The sequence below is a fragment of the Seriola dumerili genome, unplaced genomic scaffold (assembly GCF_002260705.1).
Source record: "Seriola dumerili isolate Sdu_G_001 unplaced genomic scaffold, Sdu_1.0 BDQW01000290.1, whole genome shotgun sequence".
NCBI lineage: Eukaryota > Metazoa > Chordata > Actinopteri > Carangiformes > Carangidae > Seriola > Seriola dumerili.
The window spans coordinates 1,648,917-1,666,667 of NW_019174545.1; the positions used below are offsets into that span (position 1 = coordinate 1,648,917).

At 39.9% G+C, this 17,751-nt stretch overlaps 1 protein-coding gene across 1 annotated transcript in view; it reads right to left on the bottom strand.

Annotated features, from left to right (window-relative positions):
- Nucleotides 1-464: 464 nt before the first annotated feature.
- Nucleotides 465-17,751, bottom strand: part of ntrk2 (neurotrophic receptor tyrosine kinase 2) — a 78,901-nt gene continuing 61,614 nt past the window's right edge. Inside the window, exons 14-19 of the mRNA XM_022757633.1 lie at nucleotides 17,385-17,515; nucleotides 12,028-12,200; nucleotides 11,627-11,782; nucleotides 10,890-10,974; nucleotides 3,035-3,193; nucleotides 465-650 (exon numbers count right to left, since the gene is read on the bottom strand). Of these exons, the coding sequence (XP_022613354.1) occupies nucleotides 465-650; nucleotides 3,035-3,193; nucleotides 10,890-10,974; nucleotides 11,627-11,782; nucleotides 12,028-12,200; nucleotides 17,385-17,515 (890 nt within the window). The remainder of the gene's footprint in view (nucleotides 651-3,034; nucleotides 3,194-10,889; nucleotides 10,975-11,626; nucleotides 11,783-12,027; nucleotides 12,201-17,384; nucleotides 17,516-17,751) is intronic.

A 17,751-nucleotide genomic window follows, 5' to 3' on the forward strand; every position in this document is an offset into this window, starting at 1 on the left:
ATTACTCTTAGTAAATGTCTCTTCGGGAAGGAAGGAGGGAAGGAATAGAGGTGCACAAAGGAGAGGAAATTGGTAGGGAGGACAGAAACGATTGGGGACGAGTTGAAGAACTTTTTGATTGCCTTTTAGAGTTTGATAATAGCTTCACATCCTGTACAGCGGTACCTTGCACACACACAAACTTCATTCAGAGGTATCACCATGTTCACACACACACACACACACACACACACACACACACACACACACACACACACACACACACACACACACACACACACACACACACACACACATGCATACATGCAACTTCAAATGTGCATACACACTTGGATGTAACCATCCCCACCTTAACAGACATATCTCTCTGTCACAAACACAAACACACACACACACACACACACACAAACACACGCACACACACACACACACACTCATAACTCTCTTCCGTCCTCCGCCTGCGTTCAGCCCAGTATATCCAGGTATACAGGCGAGGCCTTAGCCAAGTTGAGGAGCAAGCCGTGGATTTCTTTGATGTTGAGTCTCATGTGTGGCTCTCTCTGCCAGCAGCCCAGCATCAGGTCGTAGACTTCTTTAGGACAGGTCCTGGGGCGCTGCAGCACCCGGCCCTGGGTTATACACTCTATCACCTACAGAGGAAGAAACAGACAGAGAGAAAAGAAAGACCTCAGGTTTGATGTCAGCCGTAATCTTGACCCTCTGTTGCAAAAGAAGAGAAAAGAAAAAAAAATTCAAGCTGAAATCTATAACTTTCTGCATTTTCAAACTCCAGTGAAGATGATGGAGCATCTGCTTGGTAAAGCTGCTTCACCTGCAGTGGTGCACAGTGAGAATGTCAGAGTGAATAAATTATTTACTGAATTGATGAAATTACACTGCACTGGAGCAGTCATCCAGACAAATCCGATGCAATTCCTCAATAACTGTGTGACAGTAAAGTCTCCACCTATAGATTTACCTACATAAACTGTACAACGAATGTAGCGTCTCAGCAAACTTGATATATTTTCTTATATATAAATGAAAAGAAAAATACAGTTTTGAGCTTTAAATCTCCTTTAGGATGAAGATTTGTGGATCAAGAATCTGACACTTTTTTGAAACCTAGCTGCTGTATGCAGAGGAAAGCTCTCCTCAGTACAGGGAGAATATATCATCCTCTGGCAGCAGTTTGGAAAATATCTATACTGTTATTTGCCTGTAATATAATTAAGCATTTTATAATTTCCTCAGACATTAAATACACCCTGCTGTGTGTGGAATGAATACCAATTATCGGCTTCTATTAAGCGCCCAAAAAGCACCTGTGTCTTCTAAATTGCTAAATAACCATTTTGAAAAAAAACATTGTAATACCTGAAGATTACCATCTACATTATTAATGATCCGATCAGTAAGATTATTATCTTTTTGCCAAGCCATTACTAACTGGGAATCAGTTTGTGAAAGTCGATATAAAATGGAAATCTCATTTTGAAACAAAAGCCCATATCCTGTTTAGAAGATATCTGAGCCTCGAATTTTGGTCAGGAGGTGAGTGAACTGTGAATCAGCAGAAATCTGATAGATATAAATGATAAAGAAAAGGGTGGAAGGGGCTAAAGGTTAATTTTGGTCCTAAGGCGGTTCATGTTGTTGAGGTTAAGGTTAAGGTGAAGGGTTGAAAGGCTCTGATGCAGCTGTGTTTCCTGGTAACTGGGTCAAGACCCTGGGTGTAGTGAAGGGAAGATTTGTAAGAGTTATTAATTATTCAGAGGCGACAGCCAATTGTTTACTTATTAATCTAATGCATAATAAGAAATGCATTTAATACGGCATTTCAAATTGAGGGATTTGGTTTCCTGTTATGTCAGTAATCTAATGTAATTTCAGTGAATTACAATCATCTTATTTCAGCATCAGATATATTCTCAAACAGCTTGTCCCAGCTCTTATGATGTTTACACTGACTGAAATTGTCAAAAGCAGGAGGTTTTTTGTACAGGTGCAAATCAATGAAAATTCTTTACTTTAAATATACAGTATTCTGCATCACTTTTACACATTTTGCCCAAGGTTCAGCCTCTTCAGTGGAATTTAAGTTTAAGTTACGTGAGTTAAAAACATGTTTGGCTGCTGAGTATGAGTCTGTATCACGGTAACTAATCAACAGGCAGGCCAATAATTCTTGTTAGTGGGTTTAAACGGCAACTGTCTTGATAAACGGTTAATTATTTAGATAATTTAGCAAAAGTGTCAAACAGTCACTGGTTCCACCTTTGGCTCCCATATTGGTTCATTTTCTCAGTTTTAGGTGGTTTTAGTGGAGATTCTTATTTAGAACAAAATCTACTGGCTGTGTCACTGTTCGCTGTTGGTAAAACGACACTTGGGGAACAAAGCTTTTGTCCTGAGCAAAAAAGAACAGACACTTAGTTGCAGCAGTGCCACCAGACCACAAAATTCAGCGTGATCCATGTCAGAAAAAAGAAGGGGATATATTGTGAGTCCTTTTCAAAAAAAAGCCTTTCCACTCAAAACACAAGACACATCTGCTCCTGCACCAGCCTGACAGCGATGCCAGACAGCTTCTGTGCTTTAGAGCAAAACCAGCAAAACCTGGTTCCCCAGCTCTGCGTCTTACCTTACAATTAATTCAAGACATCACAAAATGATAAACAACTTATCAAGTTTCTAAGCCATGTGCCTTACCTTTATATAATGAGGTGACTCAGGCCAAAGGATTCACAAAATGTATACCTATGAGAAAACTGCTCACACAATTGATCAAATATTTAAATTTACTTTTACCAAAGGGCTGTTTCCTCATATCTGCAGGCTGCAACATGTTGTTTGCCATTACTTATTAAGCTGAAAGTGCTTCCAGGGGAACATTTACATAAAGTTTCTGCTTTGTACTTTTCACTACACTAATGTTTTGTTGTGATGGATCAGTAATGCTGTCTGCTGGTGTGTTTAGAGGTGTTTATAGAGGTGTCAGATTTATAATAAGTGACTGTATTGTGTTCTGTACCTCATTGTTGGAGAGCTGGTACCAAGGCTGTTTTCCATAGGTGAAGATCTCCCAGAGAACGACTCCTAGACTCCAAACATCACTTTCCGTGGTGAACTTTCTGTACATGATGCTTTCAGGGGGCATCCAGCGGATTGGCAGCATGGTGTGACCTCCGACCTTTTAACGCATACACACACACACACACACACACACACACACACACACACACACACACACACACACAAACAAACAAGGAGAGAGAGAGAGTGTAAAGTCAGTATAGCGTAGAGTGAACAGAGGACAGAATAAAGATTGTGCGAGCTGTTAAGCATCTTCAGAGTCATCCCATCCTCTGACAGACATGACCACTCTATATTCAAGTCTCTTCTTTTCATTTTTATTCTGAGGCATCATGCATTTCGAATGCACGGTCACGCAGCTTTTCACATTTCTCACCAAGGTTCACTCAGAAATTTCAATACATTTTAAAATGGTGCTGCAAACATTTCATTCCTCCAAACTGCTGCCTGAGGCATTTAAATAAGTAAGGTTTGGTGGTATGGCGTAGTAGATTCCATCATCTCCCTGACTGTAGCACACCTCAATTCTGATGAGCATACTTTTATTTAACAGAAGATCGAGCGAGTATTGCTTTTTACAGTCCCTAAAACGAAGAGGGTATATGCACTAATTTACTGGCCACCCATCACTATTAAATGGACTGCACTTACAGTATATAGCCCTTTTCTAGTCTCTAGTCTCAGTGACCACTGAAAGTGCTTTATACTACAAGCCACATTCACCCATTCACATGCGCAGTCATAGCTGTTTAGAGGATAAATAGATAAATAGAAAGTGTGTAATCAGCCGATGGATCAAAAGAAAAAGAAAAAACATTTGAGGAAAGCAATCAAATGTATGCTATAAAATGCGTGAGCCAGAATAAACTATTGCAGAATACAGTATGTGTACTGCTAGTGTCCTATGCAAGTGGATTTCAAGTAAGAAAAATAATTACATTTTGACCCCATTAATTTTAATTGTTGCATCAAACAATATGATGAGTCCCAGTGATTCTCAGAAAGCAGAAATCAACTGCTGAGGAACTCACAGGCACTCTGAGAGACAATTGGTCATTTCATTATTCTCTAATCTGAACTGAGCCTTTGGAGCCTGTTTGATTGTCGTATTCATTTGATGTTTGTACTGTTCATAAACAGTGACAGCTCATTTCAGACTCCCACAGACTGTGACTGTAGCCTTGAATCGGGTTAATGCTGCGGCAGAGGTCCGAGCGTGAAACACTCTTCATGCTCCACCAGTGACAAAAGGTGAGAGAGCACCTCAGCCATAAAGTATCATGTAATTACAATACTATGTTTGCATAGAAGCTATTGTGTCTTACATATTAATTATGTCTCAGTGTCGCTCAGCCATTAAAACAGAGAAAACAGTATGCTTAACCCTCTAACACAGTTTCCCCTCTTAGTAGCTTTAAGTATGGAATTAAAGCTATATGATGTTTACAGTCATGCCATCCAACAGGAAACATTCTACATATCTGTTCATCAACCTGACATATTGATTATCATAGGAAATGTGGGATCTCCACTAGAATCTAAAATAACATTTTGACGGTTTGAACATTGTTTTGCTGCACAGCATGAGTTTGCAATGACGGACCTTCTGGCAGGTCAGTGAAGTTCAGGGGGCTTAAAGTTAAATTCGTCAGTGTTTGAATTTTTAACCCTAACCTATTTAAAGTAGAGCTGAGTGAAACATAACCTTGTATACTGATGCTGTTCTCTCTCATACCGAACCTCCCCTCTACCCTCACTCCTTCTCTTAACATGAATCTACCGACCAATCTGCGCTCCATTGCTCCACACAGACAGCACAATACATTCTCTGAGGTTTATGCCTGTTATTAATGGCTTGGTATCCACACTTGGCCTGTTTCTATGTTATTCAGTGGGTTATTTAATGGAGTAATAAAATGTGCACGGTCACATAGATAGCCATCAGGTTCACTGGTATGTCCTGGGAAACATATCTGCCTTCATCTCCGCAGCTCTTACTCTTTATAACCAGGCCCTCGTTTTCCTCACTGTAATGCCACGTCTCCCTCCTTGTTTGTCTGTTTCTCATTTACATTTGCCTGTTTCTGTCAAATTCAAATGTGCTTTATTGGCATGTCCATAATGAAGGTAAGTTCTGCCAAAGCAATGTAAAAGGGTTACAGTGTGAGAATGATAATATAGAATGCTGTAAAAAAAGACGACATATGGCTTATACATTACACTAAATACACTACAACACACTATACATTTACTTTTACACTTTTATCCAAAGCAACTTCCAAGCAAGGGACAACACTGAAGCGTCACCATACAACACTATTTACACAACAAAATGCACATTTTCTTAGGATCTTTGGATATCCTTAATCAAAATCTGATGCTGTCCTCAAATGCAAATCACAGACATACACCATGTATAATATAATAGATACTCTATTCTCAACATGGTTGACATATTTGACGGGACACACAAAGTACCGTTTGGTAATGATGAAAACTAGGACCATTTTAAATCCTGTTTAAATTAGATAGATACATCTGTGGGCTAAACAACTACAGAGTTGTGTTAAATTACTTTAGAAGCAGAGTGTTGATAAGACGACCCCAAGTTATGATATTAAAAGGGGAGTTTCATGTGCTCGCTAAGTAATCATTGTTAAACTTTGTTAAAATCACAAAGGTTTCACTTTCTTATTGCAACTTTTGTAATAGATGCCAGTTTAGTTAGTTTAATTATAGTTAAGAGTTACTGAAGAACAGAGCCTGGCCCAGACAGCTCTGTATTGTGGGTAAATCTGACACTCAGAATTCAGATAAAAAGACAGACAGTAAATATGAAGCACCACAATAGATATTGATTTTGGACATGGCTATTGTTGATTCTACTCTGTTCTATTCTGTTCTATAGACAGTCTTCTGACAGTATTTATTATTCACTGATGTGTCTGAACCTGCTCATATCCATTAGTCTTTTTGTTTTATTCATCATTGCTGATCATTTCCCCCTGATGGTCTGAAATATTAATATTGGGCTCTTGAACTGCTGTGGTACATTTTTTTTTTTGTTTCTTAACTTTGTGTGTGTGTGTGTTTGTGTGTGTGTGTGTGTGTGTGTATGTGTGTGTGTGTATGTGTGTGTGCATATCTGAATTAAAGAGTATGACAGAGAGAATGAGGAGAAAACAAAAGGGCAGTCTCTTCAACAAGGCTGTAACAAGGATGAATTGAAAGAGAAAACAGAGGAGAGAAAACAAATGAAGGAGCAGGAAGGGAAAGCCTCAGATTAAATCTTCTTTTGATGGGGGGGGGGGCACAAAAAATTTACAGTGGAGAGGTCTGAAGAATAAGCGCTTTTAAAGATTCTCACTGGCGGTGCATCAGCCCCATCTCTGCTTTCTCTTTGCTGTCAGTAGCGTTGTCGTCAGTCTTTGTCTCCTTTGCTGTCCCCTTCCATCTCTCTCTCACTTGTTCTCACCTTCTCTCACCCTCTCTAACCCGCCTGTCTCCCTCTCTCTCCCTCTCTGTCTTATAAATATGCATCATTCCAGCTAGATCACTGCCTAAGTGTTCCAGGAAAGCCTAAAACAGGAGGAAGAATAAAGCAGAGGAGGGCTGTGGGCTCTCTGTAGTGACCTGCTGGAGGCTGTGGTATCCATGGCAACTGGACTGGTTAAAAAGAAAGCATTATGGGATGTAGTGTAGGAGGAGGGGCCTAGGTGACTAACTCCACCTACTCTTTGTTACACAGGAACCCTACCTTAATTGCCCTTTGTGTTGCTATGGAAACAAAAAACTATTTCCAAGAATGCTAGTGTCTCTGCATATGTATGTTTGTGTTTGTGTGTGTGTGTGTGTGTGTGCGTGTGTGTGTGTGTGTGTGTGTGTGTGTGTGTGTATGTGTGTGTGTGTGTGTGTGTGTTGGTTGACATGACATGACATGCTGTTTTTCAACAATGTTGCTTTGTTTATATACAACTCATCTGCAACAGAAATTTGTTTTCAAGGACACGTCATGCTGCTTCGATAATGTTATTAACGTAGTAAGGAAATGTTGTTCAGTTCGAGACACAAATATGCAGACAATGAACTTATAAGTAAAATGCTTACACACAATATATTTATTTATCTCTCACTAAAAAACATCATCCTGTAGTACAGTGTAAGACTACAGAGTCATAAAGAACTATCTTCAGAGACAAGAAGAACAAGAAGTCCTGATCTGGTCCCCACTGAGCCCTGATCTCAACATCATGAATTCAGTCTGGGATTTCCAAGATGCTTGGAACAACCAAAGCAAAGGCAGTTTTAAAGGCAGAGCGGTCACACCAAATACTAATTTTACTCATTTGATTTAGGTTTCCCCTGTGTCCTGCACTTTGTTATTTTTTATTTGAATAATAATTTCATTTGAATAATAATAGCTATAATCGAAAAGGTAGTTACAATAAAACTATATACATAGATGATGGAAAATCTTTTTTTCAAAAACATGTGCAAGAAGAAATTGTGCTCCATATGGTAGATTTTATCAAATGTTGAGAGTATCATCTTTGTATTGATGTGTATCATGCAAACGGTGTTTTGCCTGTCCACATGAATGCTCACTCCTGCACAGATAACTGCTCCACTCTGGCGTCTCCAGGTGATCCATTAAAATGCTGTTTGTCTGTGCTGATCGGGACCCATAGATGGTTTGAAAAAAAACAAAACACTTACGAGCCAAATTACTCTGCAGAGATTGTTTAGCTCTACTTTGTTGCCAGCATTTCCCAACAGTCTGTGTCAGCAGCGTAAAACAGTCAGGCTCCGACGTTAAAACGTAAGCAGACAATTAATTTTCTTCCATCCTACACATTTGGGCATGAAATCAGTTAAGAGAGAGAAAATGTGCTGTATGCCTTTACCCTCCCCAACTCCAACTGCAAGTCCAGCCCCACCCACACACACACACACACACACCAAAAAAAGGCTGCATGGAAAGACTCGTGGTTTTGCATCCTTGTCTGTCTTCTGAAGCATCTGTCAGGTTCATTGTGTAACAGGGGATTCAATGACGTCACCACAGCCCCTTCGGTCCTACCGCCTCTGCTTCTATTTCCTTACACCAACACATACATAAGCACTGAGGGGGGGCCTCCAATTCCTCTATGACTCATCTTTGCTCCTGTCTGACGCAAGAGCATGGCTGGGTTCCCACATACACCATTCTCACCGTCACACACACACACACACACACACACACACACACACACACACACACACACACACACACCATCCTCACAAACACACACACACACACACACACACACACACACACACACACACACACACACACACACACACACACACACACACACAATCACATCACACACACTTACAAAGCCACACACAAACAAATTGCACACACACACATGCGCATCCTCATAAACCACAATATACAACACACACCACACACATGCACACACACACACACACACACACACACACACACACACACACACACACGCACACACACACACACGCACACACCTATGTCTTCTCCTGGATGCTGAAATATGGGTGGATCACTGTGTTTTACCTCCCACCATCCTGTACCTCTCCAGCTCTGATGTTTCCCCCCTGTCTGTCTGCGTCTCTTGTGTCTCTGATATCCTGCTCTGTGGTTGGGTGAAGCTGCAGCTCCTGTATGTGTTTGGTTGTTACTGACTATCCTGTGCGATGTTTTCTCTGTGGGCTGCCTCTCCTCCAGACCTCTCCTCTCCCACCTCAGCATGTGTATGTTCCTTTATTGCTCTATTACCGCCTTCACTCGTTTTGTATTTTTATTTGCGTCTTGTTTTCTCCCTCCCTGGCCTCCCACTCCTTTGCCTCCCCCTTTCTCTTTCTCAGCTGCTCCCTCCATCTCTCTCCTTCTCCAGCTCTTTCTATTCTCTTCGTCTCTTTGCCACCTTCCTGCCTCTGTCTCCCACACTTTCATCTCTCTCCTTCTCCCCCCTCTCTTTTTCTCATACTGCCACAGCATACTAAACAGAAGTTCTCTGATTACTTTTCTTCCTGAGAAACGTTGGATACAACTCCGAGGCTCACCGCCACTGCCTTCAACCGTTGCTATGACTACAGCCTCGGCGCTTAGCTTTATTGAGGAGGGGTGAAAGGAAGGAGGGGAGGAGAAGGGGGAGTGCTGTGTCGTCACACAGAGATAGTACAAAAGAAAACCAAAGAGGAGAGACCTTAATCTTCTTTATTTAATTTGATGCCATGTACAACTCGTTATTCCAAATTTAATCCTAACGAAAAGTAATTTTTCCATGTGATTCGAGCACAGATTGCTTGAAATTTTGAATTGAATTTTTTTTTTTTACCTTTTTAACATTGTTGCTTAGCTCTGGGGTCATGAAATGTTTTCTACATGTTGTGAAATATGATTACCTGTAAAATAAGAGTAAATTGGAATATCTACTATTGGTAAAATCATTTTCAAATCATGAGAAACAGGAAAAATATACCTGGAATTTTCTTATTTTGGCATGCCACTGTCATGTATATGGATCATAATTTCTACTACATTTTTAAATACAATAGTTGTGATTATAAAATGGTAAAGATGAAGGGAGAGAGAAGCCTATATGCAAGCTATAATCTAGAAAACTGCCTCTCCCCTAAATAAAGATAATTTTGTTTTGTATTTCTTTAACTGCACTGAACAGTAATTATTCTGGCAAAAATATAGGCATGCTTTTATCCATAACACAAAATGCATCAATCAATGCAATTACTGAACTATACATTCATCCAATGTTATCTTTCTGCATGTTATTAAGTTATTATTTATTAATAAGTTATTATTTTTTCAAAACAGAGATTTTTCTTGTCATTGAATGGCTGCTCCCTCCCTCTTTCTCTCTTTCACCACCCTCCCCTGAGCTCTCTGTCACTGTCGCTGCTGTCAGTTTGTCACAGTGGACAAGAGAGAGGGCAGGAAAAATGGACAGTCACTATCAATCAATCAGTACAATTTATTAGATTTCGGCCTTTTGGAAAACCGACAGATAACTGTGCAGCAGGAAAAAACTGTCTCTGGTACCGCTGAGTTATCTTGACACTCACAGAAGAGCTGCTAAATGTCCCTGGATATACACACACACACACACACACACACACACACACACACACATGCACGCGCACGCACACGCACACACACAAAACTTTTCTTATTTTATGTCTCCGAGTTCATTTACTGTTTATGGAAGCTACGCTAAAGCAATTGAATTGAATGTGGTCTTTCTACAAAAGAAAATATTGATTCATATTTTGTGAATCTTGTTCTGTCCAATTGATTTTTCAAAAACCATTATACTTTTTGGGAGGAGTTTTTAATTTAATTTTTTTGTAATTTTAGTGTCTTGTCATGCAGTTGTCTTACTAGCCAAGTCTACGGTGAATGGCAGATTCCTGGATTTAAAACTGGTGTATATCGGCCCTTGATGGCAGAAAATGCTGCAGTAATTATCTTAATAAACAGCTCTTATTTTACACTTGTTCTGTCTTAAATCACTTAACAAAGCATGCAACGTCTTCCCCCTCTCCAATCAATTACATCATCTATTCACAACATGTTCAATTTCACTGAACTATACTCAGTTTAATCAACCCACCACAGCAAGCATCTTACTGTAACTCTGCCAGAGTCCGTCAGTCATGCCCATGCAGGGGAGGAGCAGCGAGGGACCCATGCAGCAAGGAGGAGGGAGGCTAAAAGAAGGGCCAGAAAAGATATCGACACATACACCTACCCTGTAGTAGTCAGTGCTGTAGACGTCTCTGGACATGCCAAAGTCTCCAATCTTTACCAGCAGGTTCTCACCCACCAGGCAGTTTCTGTTGGACGACAAATATGAGCAAACACAAACTAAGAACAGAAATGTTTGTTTTACAAAGATTGAGTTACTCTGTAGGTTGTTTAACCTCTACTGTATTTATCACAACCTACAAAGGTTTTGATGGCAGTTTAAAATGTTCCACACACTAGCCAATTTGCAGTTTGATGCTGCTGAATTCATTGAAGAAAGTGCAGCAGCATGCCTCTTCCATTCCAACCCCCTGACCCTAACCCATTCCCAAAAAGATATCAGCCAAATAGGTAGCCAGTAGAGAAAACATGAGTATATATTCTGCACAAAAGCAGATATCTGTGGTCTACCATTGACTGATTGATTGACATGATCATAATAAAATCACATGTCTCTTCTGTTTTCTGTTTCTAGATGTTCAGAAATACTTGACTGTATATTAACACAGTCATCAATCTGGCCACTATGATGCGACTGTGTTGATTTGTGGTTTTCCAACAAATTATTATGTTAAGTAACTGATCAAACATGATCCTATCAATTTTATTCCATTGGTAAAAATGTTCAGAAAACTATGTTTTCACTTTGTCATTATCAGGTATGCCATAAAATATAGAGGTTCTGAATAAATGTCCTAGTATAGTGATGTGTTTATTTATTTAAGGCCACAAGTGACAAACCTGGTGGCTAGGTCGCGATGCACAAAATGCTGTGATGCCAGGTAGACCATGCCAGATGCTATCTGCTGGGCGATGTGCAGCATCTGAGACTGGGTCAGCTCCACAGGTCTGGTGGTCTGGCCCTCTGCCATCAGAACTGCATCCGGACCGTGAGCCCTATGCAGGATCAAGAGGAAAGTCCATCTTAATTCAGTTATTGTCATGTTGTTTCCTGTCATCTGCGTTTCCAGTGTTGCTAGACTTTTTAACCTTTTAAACATCATTTTATCATCTACTATACAGTTAACTTAGTCTATTGACCCCTCTGTTTGCATGATGGCATTTTAAGGGAATGTAAAGTTTTCAACAGAAACAGGTGCCATGTTGATGTCATTCTTATATAATGAAGAAAAGAGCCATGCCTGAGGAACTTGTTGAGGTCTCCATGTTTCATGTACTCAAACACCATGATGAGGGGGTCGCTCTCCACGCAGACTCCATAGAAAGTGACAATGTGTTCATGTTGAAGGTTGGTCAGGAGCTCAGCCTCACGGTGGAAATCCTTCCTGGCATTTTCACTGGCCTCTTTAAGTGTCTGCACACACACAGACACAAACACACACACACACACACACACACACACAGAAGTGACATTTTAATAAACTGACAAATGAAAACTCACACATTATGCCACGCACACTGTTGCCAATTAGTCATTTTCACAGTGCACCCAGTCTGCTCCAATTTATTTGGCTGATGTCCACTATGAAAAAAAAAAAGTAAGTGTCTTGCCTTGTAAAAGTGAGTTACAGCAACTCGGCACACACGGTGTGAAATTACTGGCACTGGGCGAGGACTGATACAATAGCAGAGCAGGATAAAATGGAGACGTCTTATATTAATGTAAGCCATTACAACGTCCAGCACTGTTTACATTCATTATATTCACTGCTTCCCTTTGAAACTAATCTTTGTCTCCTTTGCATGAATCAGGAAATCTGTCAGGCAGGTTGTGTAATACAAGCATCTGTGACAAAGACAGAGAAGGAGTGTGTGAACGACTGAGAGAGAGAGAGAGAGAGAGAGAGAGAGAGAGAGAGAGAGAGAGAGAGAGAGAGAGAGAGAGAGTTGCAGGGAATGAAAGTTATATGGGGTCTGTATTCATTTCACATCTAAAGAAGAAAAATATAGAAAATTCCTCTTGTCCTACATGAATAATTGATTGTCTTCCTACAGTGCGTGACATGGATATACGTTTCTTTTCTACCTTGTGTATGTGCGTGTGAGCGTGTTTGTTTGTCTGTGTACTAACAATGCGGATAGAAGCTCCTATTACAGATGTACCGTAGGTCTAAAGGACAAGGAGAAGTCACTAACAAAGCTCAGGAAGACGGAGACGACCCGTAATCTTTCATCCAGAATGCTGAGATGCCAGAAAATGAGACAGACTGTGACTCCACCCACACACTTTCAACCAATCATGTATCATGACACAGAGGCTCGGTCATGTACATTACAGACTGTAATGTGATACTGCATGATAATGACATGATGGATTATTACAGTAGAGATACTGTATGAAAGCATATGCACTGATCTCAGCTTGAAATGTGATAACAGACGTGTATGGGAAATCTGGGTTGACTTTCCTATGATGAGTTCTCACATGCTCAGAGTGTACGACCTTTCAGGTTCAGTTTGTGCGACTAAATACCAACCTGCTCCAGAGGTTGTGTGTGATAATGATTATAAAAACACTCATACTGCCTTTATAAATTATTTAGAAATTGCAATTAATGGCTTCATTCATGGTTAATAAATCATGTACTGATGACGATTAAAAAGAAAAACTTGGTGTTTATACCTTGGATTTCATGACCATGAAGTTATAAAAATTGGTAATATTAACATTAATAAATGAATAAACATTAATACACCCTTATCAGTTTTCAAATTTTCTAAGAAGCCTGAAAACCTGCAATAAATGTTAATAAGTCATTAATAAAACACTTTTTCAGAAGATAAGAGATTAAATGATGAGGTGGACGGTTGTTCTTTTTGAACAAAAAAGGTAAAAAGACAAAGCAAGTGTCATACTGGAGGAAGATAAACATCAGGCACAACCTGGCAACCCAGACTTCATTCTTATAATGGTTTACAACTTATCTGTGAAACATTAGTGAATAATGCAACTATTAATGGAGCAATTTACAACTTATACACCTTTATACACCTTTACAAAGGGTGAGATATTAAAAGTGGCACTAAAATGCTCATGGGTCATTGCTACATTTTTATATTATCCACATTTGACTGACGATGGTCTACTGATGGTCTATTGATGGTCTACCTCTCATACATGCACTGTTTGTAGCTTACACAGTGAGCTCCTGGTAAAAGGAAATGTGGAATACAAAAACATGATTAAAGAGAAAAAAAACTTCATTTCTTGGCAAAGACATGCATTGCGCCACTGAGTTCAATCGCCTAACTGAACTGCTCAAATGACCAATGTCACAGACATTAATCACTGTACTGAGCAAAACATATTAATTTTGAATTCAGGAACGTAACAACAGAGACGTTCCTGTGAGCCAGAAAGTCTCTGAACTCAGTGTTGCATTAATTCCCAGGCAAAAAGCCATAATATTCCACATTTAGTCATCTGGTCTGCACACATACAAGTCCCTGGACAAATAAAAAGCAATCAGCAACCTCTAGCTTGGGAATTTAGTGACTCACATTTACATGTGTGCAAGGCAATTCTATTGAAAGTGGAAGGTATTCATGATTGATGGCATGCAGGAGTGTAAGTGTGTTTGTATGGATGTGTGTGTGTGCATATGCATAGGCCAATGTGTATTTGCACGTGTTGAAGTGTGCCTGTGATCGATGGCAGCTCAGTGTATAACGTACAGTAATAGTAAAACTTGCTCCTGTATTATGGCTGACTGGCTGATTGATAGCCGACTCTGAAATCAGGACCATTAAGCTCTATTAGTGAGTGTAGCCTATTGTTATGTGGTGTACAAGGGAGAACATGTTCCTGTAATGTAGCATGCATGACTGAGTTTTGGACTGAGGAAAGAGGTGTCGTGATGATTAAGTGCACTGACAAATCTCGGAGCTGCTTCATGTACATCATTAACATAGTTCCATCAAAATATTGCACAGATTTTCAGAGAACTTCCAGAAAGTGAACAAGCGCAAATGCAAATCACTGTTCAACAAGATTACATAATCAAAAGAGTGCCAGGAATCCTTTTGTTCAATCTAGTATATCACAGCATTTTGACTTTAATGAATTAATTTGTGTACTCAGTCCACACTGTCTACAACAGCAGTCATCAGCACAAGTCTGGTGCTGAGCTGACAAAAAGGGTCAATTCATTCAAATCACCAAAAAAACAAAAAAAAACAAACAGCCTCTCAAACAGTGGTATCTGACCAATCAGGCTGTTTTGGTTTTGGACAGTAAACCACAGGAACCAACTTCAAAGAAATGCCTGATGAGAAAAAACATTGAGTTACAGAAGCTGACATCAGGAGCCTTTGTTTCCATGACAACATTTTTGGAGAAAAATGCATTCTCAATATGCCAACTGCTGTTTTGATATCATGTGAGAGCAATGCCTCAGCAACTTGTTGACTCCTCCATGTTTCATGTACTCAAACACAATAACAAGGGATGGATCAGCAAACAGGCCAGAGAGGTCAGGGGGCCCCTGGGTCAGAGCCTCAGTATGAGGTGACAGGAAAGACAGAACATGACCTCAGAGCAATGCAAAAATTACCACAGAGATGGAACATTACCAAAATGAGATGCAAAACAACTGCAATAAGATTCAAAACAACCACAAAGAGCTAAATGACAGCAAAAAAAAACACAAAACAACCATAAAGAGACACAAAATGACATTGCAAAATTCGTTTGTAGTCATTTTGTTGTCTCTTTCAGTCTGGGGGCTTTTTACATGTCTGTCCCCAGGGGGCCCATTTTCTCATAATCTGTCCATGATCATGATCTAAGTTTTGTTTGTAGTTGTCCCTAGTTTTAAAACATCTCCCGTGACAGTGTCTCAGTTGTTATGGATTATCCAGGGACCTCACTCTTATCATGTGAACTTCGTTTGGCCAAAGTAAGACTCCCTCTCCGTTTGTTTTGTAATTTGGGGTGAACTAGCCCTTTAAACAAGACAAATCAGTGGAAATGTCATTGTTTCTTTGAAAATCTGTTTCCAGCAGCCTTCATCACATTTTATCTTTGTTGATGCAGCAACAAGGGGGAGGAAGAGACAACGGGAGAGAAGTGGTGAGTCATACCAACTGACAATAAGACAAGGACGAAAAGAGCAGGAACAGTGCATTGTACACTCTGTAAGCAGGTGGTACATTAGCTAATTGAAAAAAAAAAAATCTAATGAGTTCAGAGACTTAAATCAATGATGTGACTCTAATGATTAAATGATTCATCTACAATCATGTCTATGTACAGCTGCAGTTTTAGTTGAAGTGCTGTTTTATAAAACATCTTACCAGGTTTGACATGCAGTCAGCAACATACAGTATCTTGTTCCACAACCAAGAACTCTGCTTCCCAGGATTTTCAGGTGCATATTTTACAGAGTGCACAGACTGAGCTGAAGCTAAGCTGGCAGCAAACATCAGTGTGCTAGCAAGGGGTTTAGAGCTAAGCTGGAAGGAAACAGGAAGTGTAGGAAGAGAAAAGAAGGTGGAGGATTTGAGAGGAAGTCTCGAAGTGTCATGAAGACAGAGGAGAGAGAAAAAAAAGTCAGGTGAGAGAGAGAGTCAGAGGTGAGGCGTGGAAGACAGAGGAAGTGGGGAGTTAAGAAGGATGGAGTTAGAAGTGAGGGGAGGTGGGGTGGGGGGCTGGGGTTCTCGCAGGTCATGTATTGTTAATGAGAAGTTCTTCACCAATCGGATCCTGTTTCACCGCAGACCAGCAGAGAAAGCATGCTTGATGTGGAGATGGGTGGATGGGATAGATGCGATGGGAGGATGCTCCCTGAGAAACCATTCAATTTGACCCCGGAAGTCAGCGGTTTGAGTGTAATTCCACCTTTTGCTTACAAAGAAACTCTTGAATAGACCGACTTTCTAAAAATGGCAGAGGAAATGGAGGTGAGGCGATGGCGCACACAGAGTCTAAATACTATATAGATGCCATATGAAGGATTTCATTTCAAAATGCCATGTATACATTTCAGGAACATAACATTATCTCCTGTAAACTGTTCAATATTTCAAATGTATTTCAGGTGTCAGATCTCATTGCAAAAATACTGTAGAGAAGGCAACAACTTACCTAACCTTCAATAATAACATAATGGGTTTCATTTTGGTTCCACCAATCATTCTGAAACTAGACTCCTCAAAAATTGGAATACCTTGTTTGTATTGCAGACTGGATGGTATTTATTATCTGTCCTTCTACGTGTACTCTTTGCTTTATAATAGCAACAACACAATTAGGCTACTAAAACCAAAAAAAAAAAAAGAAAAGAACTAGTACACAGTTCAATGACTACACAATGTCTGTGTCATATTCAGCATTAACTGTATCATATGAAATATGCAGTGATTTGTTATTCTAAGACATCATTTGAATTTAATAAGCATTATTACCATAAACATGGTTTTTAACATTTGAACAGCAGAAAGATGCTCAAAACTGTTTGTATATTTTTGAAATATGTTTTTCTCTGGAACTTGCAGTTTTAAAAAAAATTAAATGAAATCAATTAGACTTCCAGATTACCTTCACAGCCACCAGTATCTTCTCCTGGTCAGGCGAGAGGTTGTAACACTCAGCCAGGAAGACTTTTCCAAAGGCTCCCTCTCCCAGCTCTCTCTTCAGCACAATGTTGTGTCTCTTAATGTGCTGGACGACTGTTGAACAAGGAGAGACAGAGAAAAGAAAATCAAAAAGCAGATCACAGGGGGCGCCCTGGTGGCTCACCTGGTAGAGTGCGTACCACATAGGCTTAATCCTAACCGCAGCGGCTATGGGTTCGAATTCGACCCTTTGCTGCATGTCATCCGCTCTCACTCTCACTCATTTATTAAACTTTATCAGTTTAATTCATGTGTGGTTTATTTGCCTGTCAATCTGTGTGATTTTACTA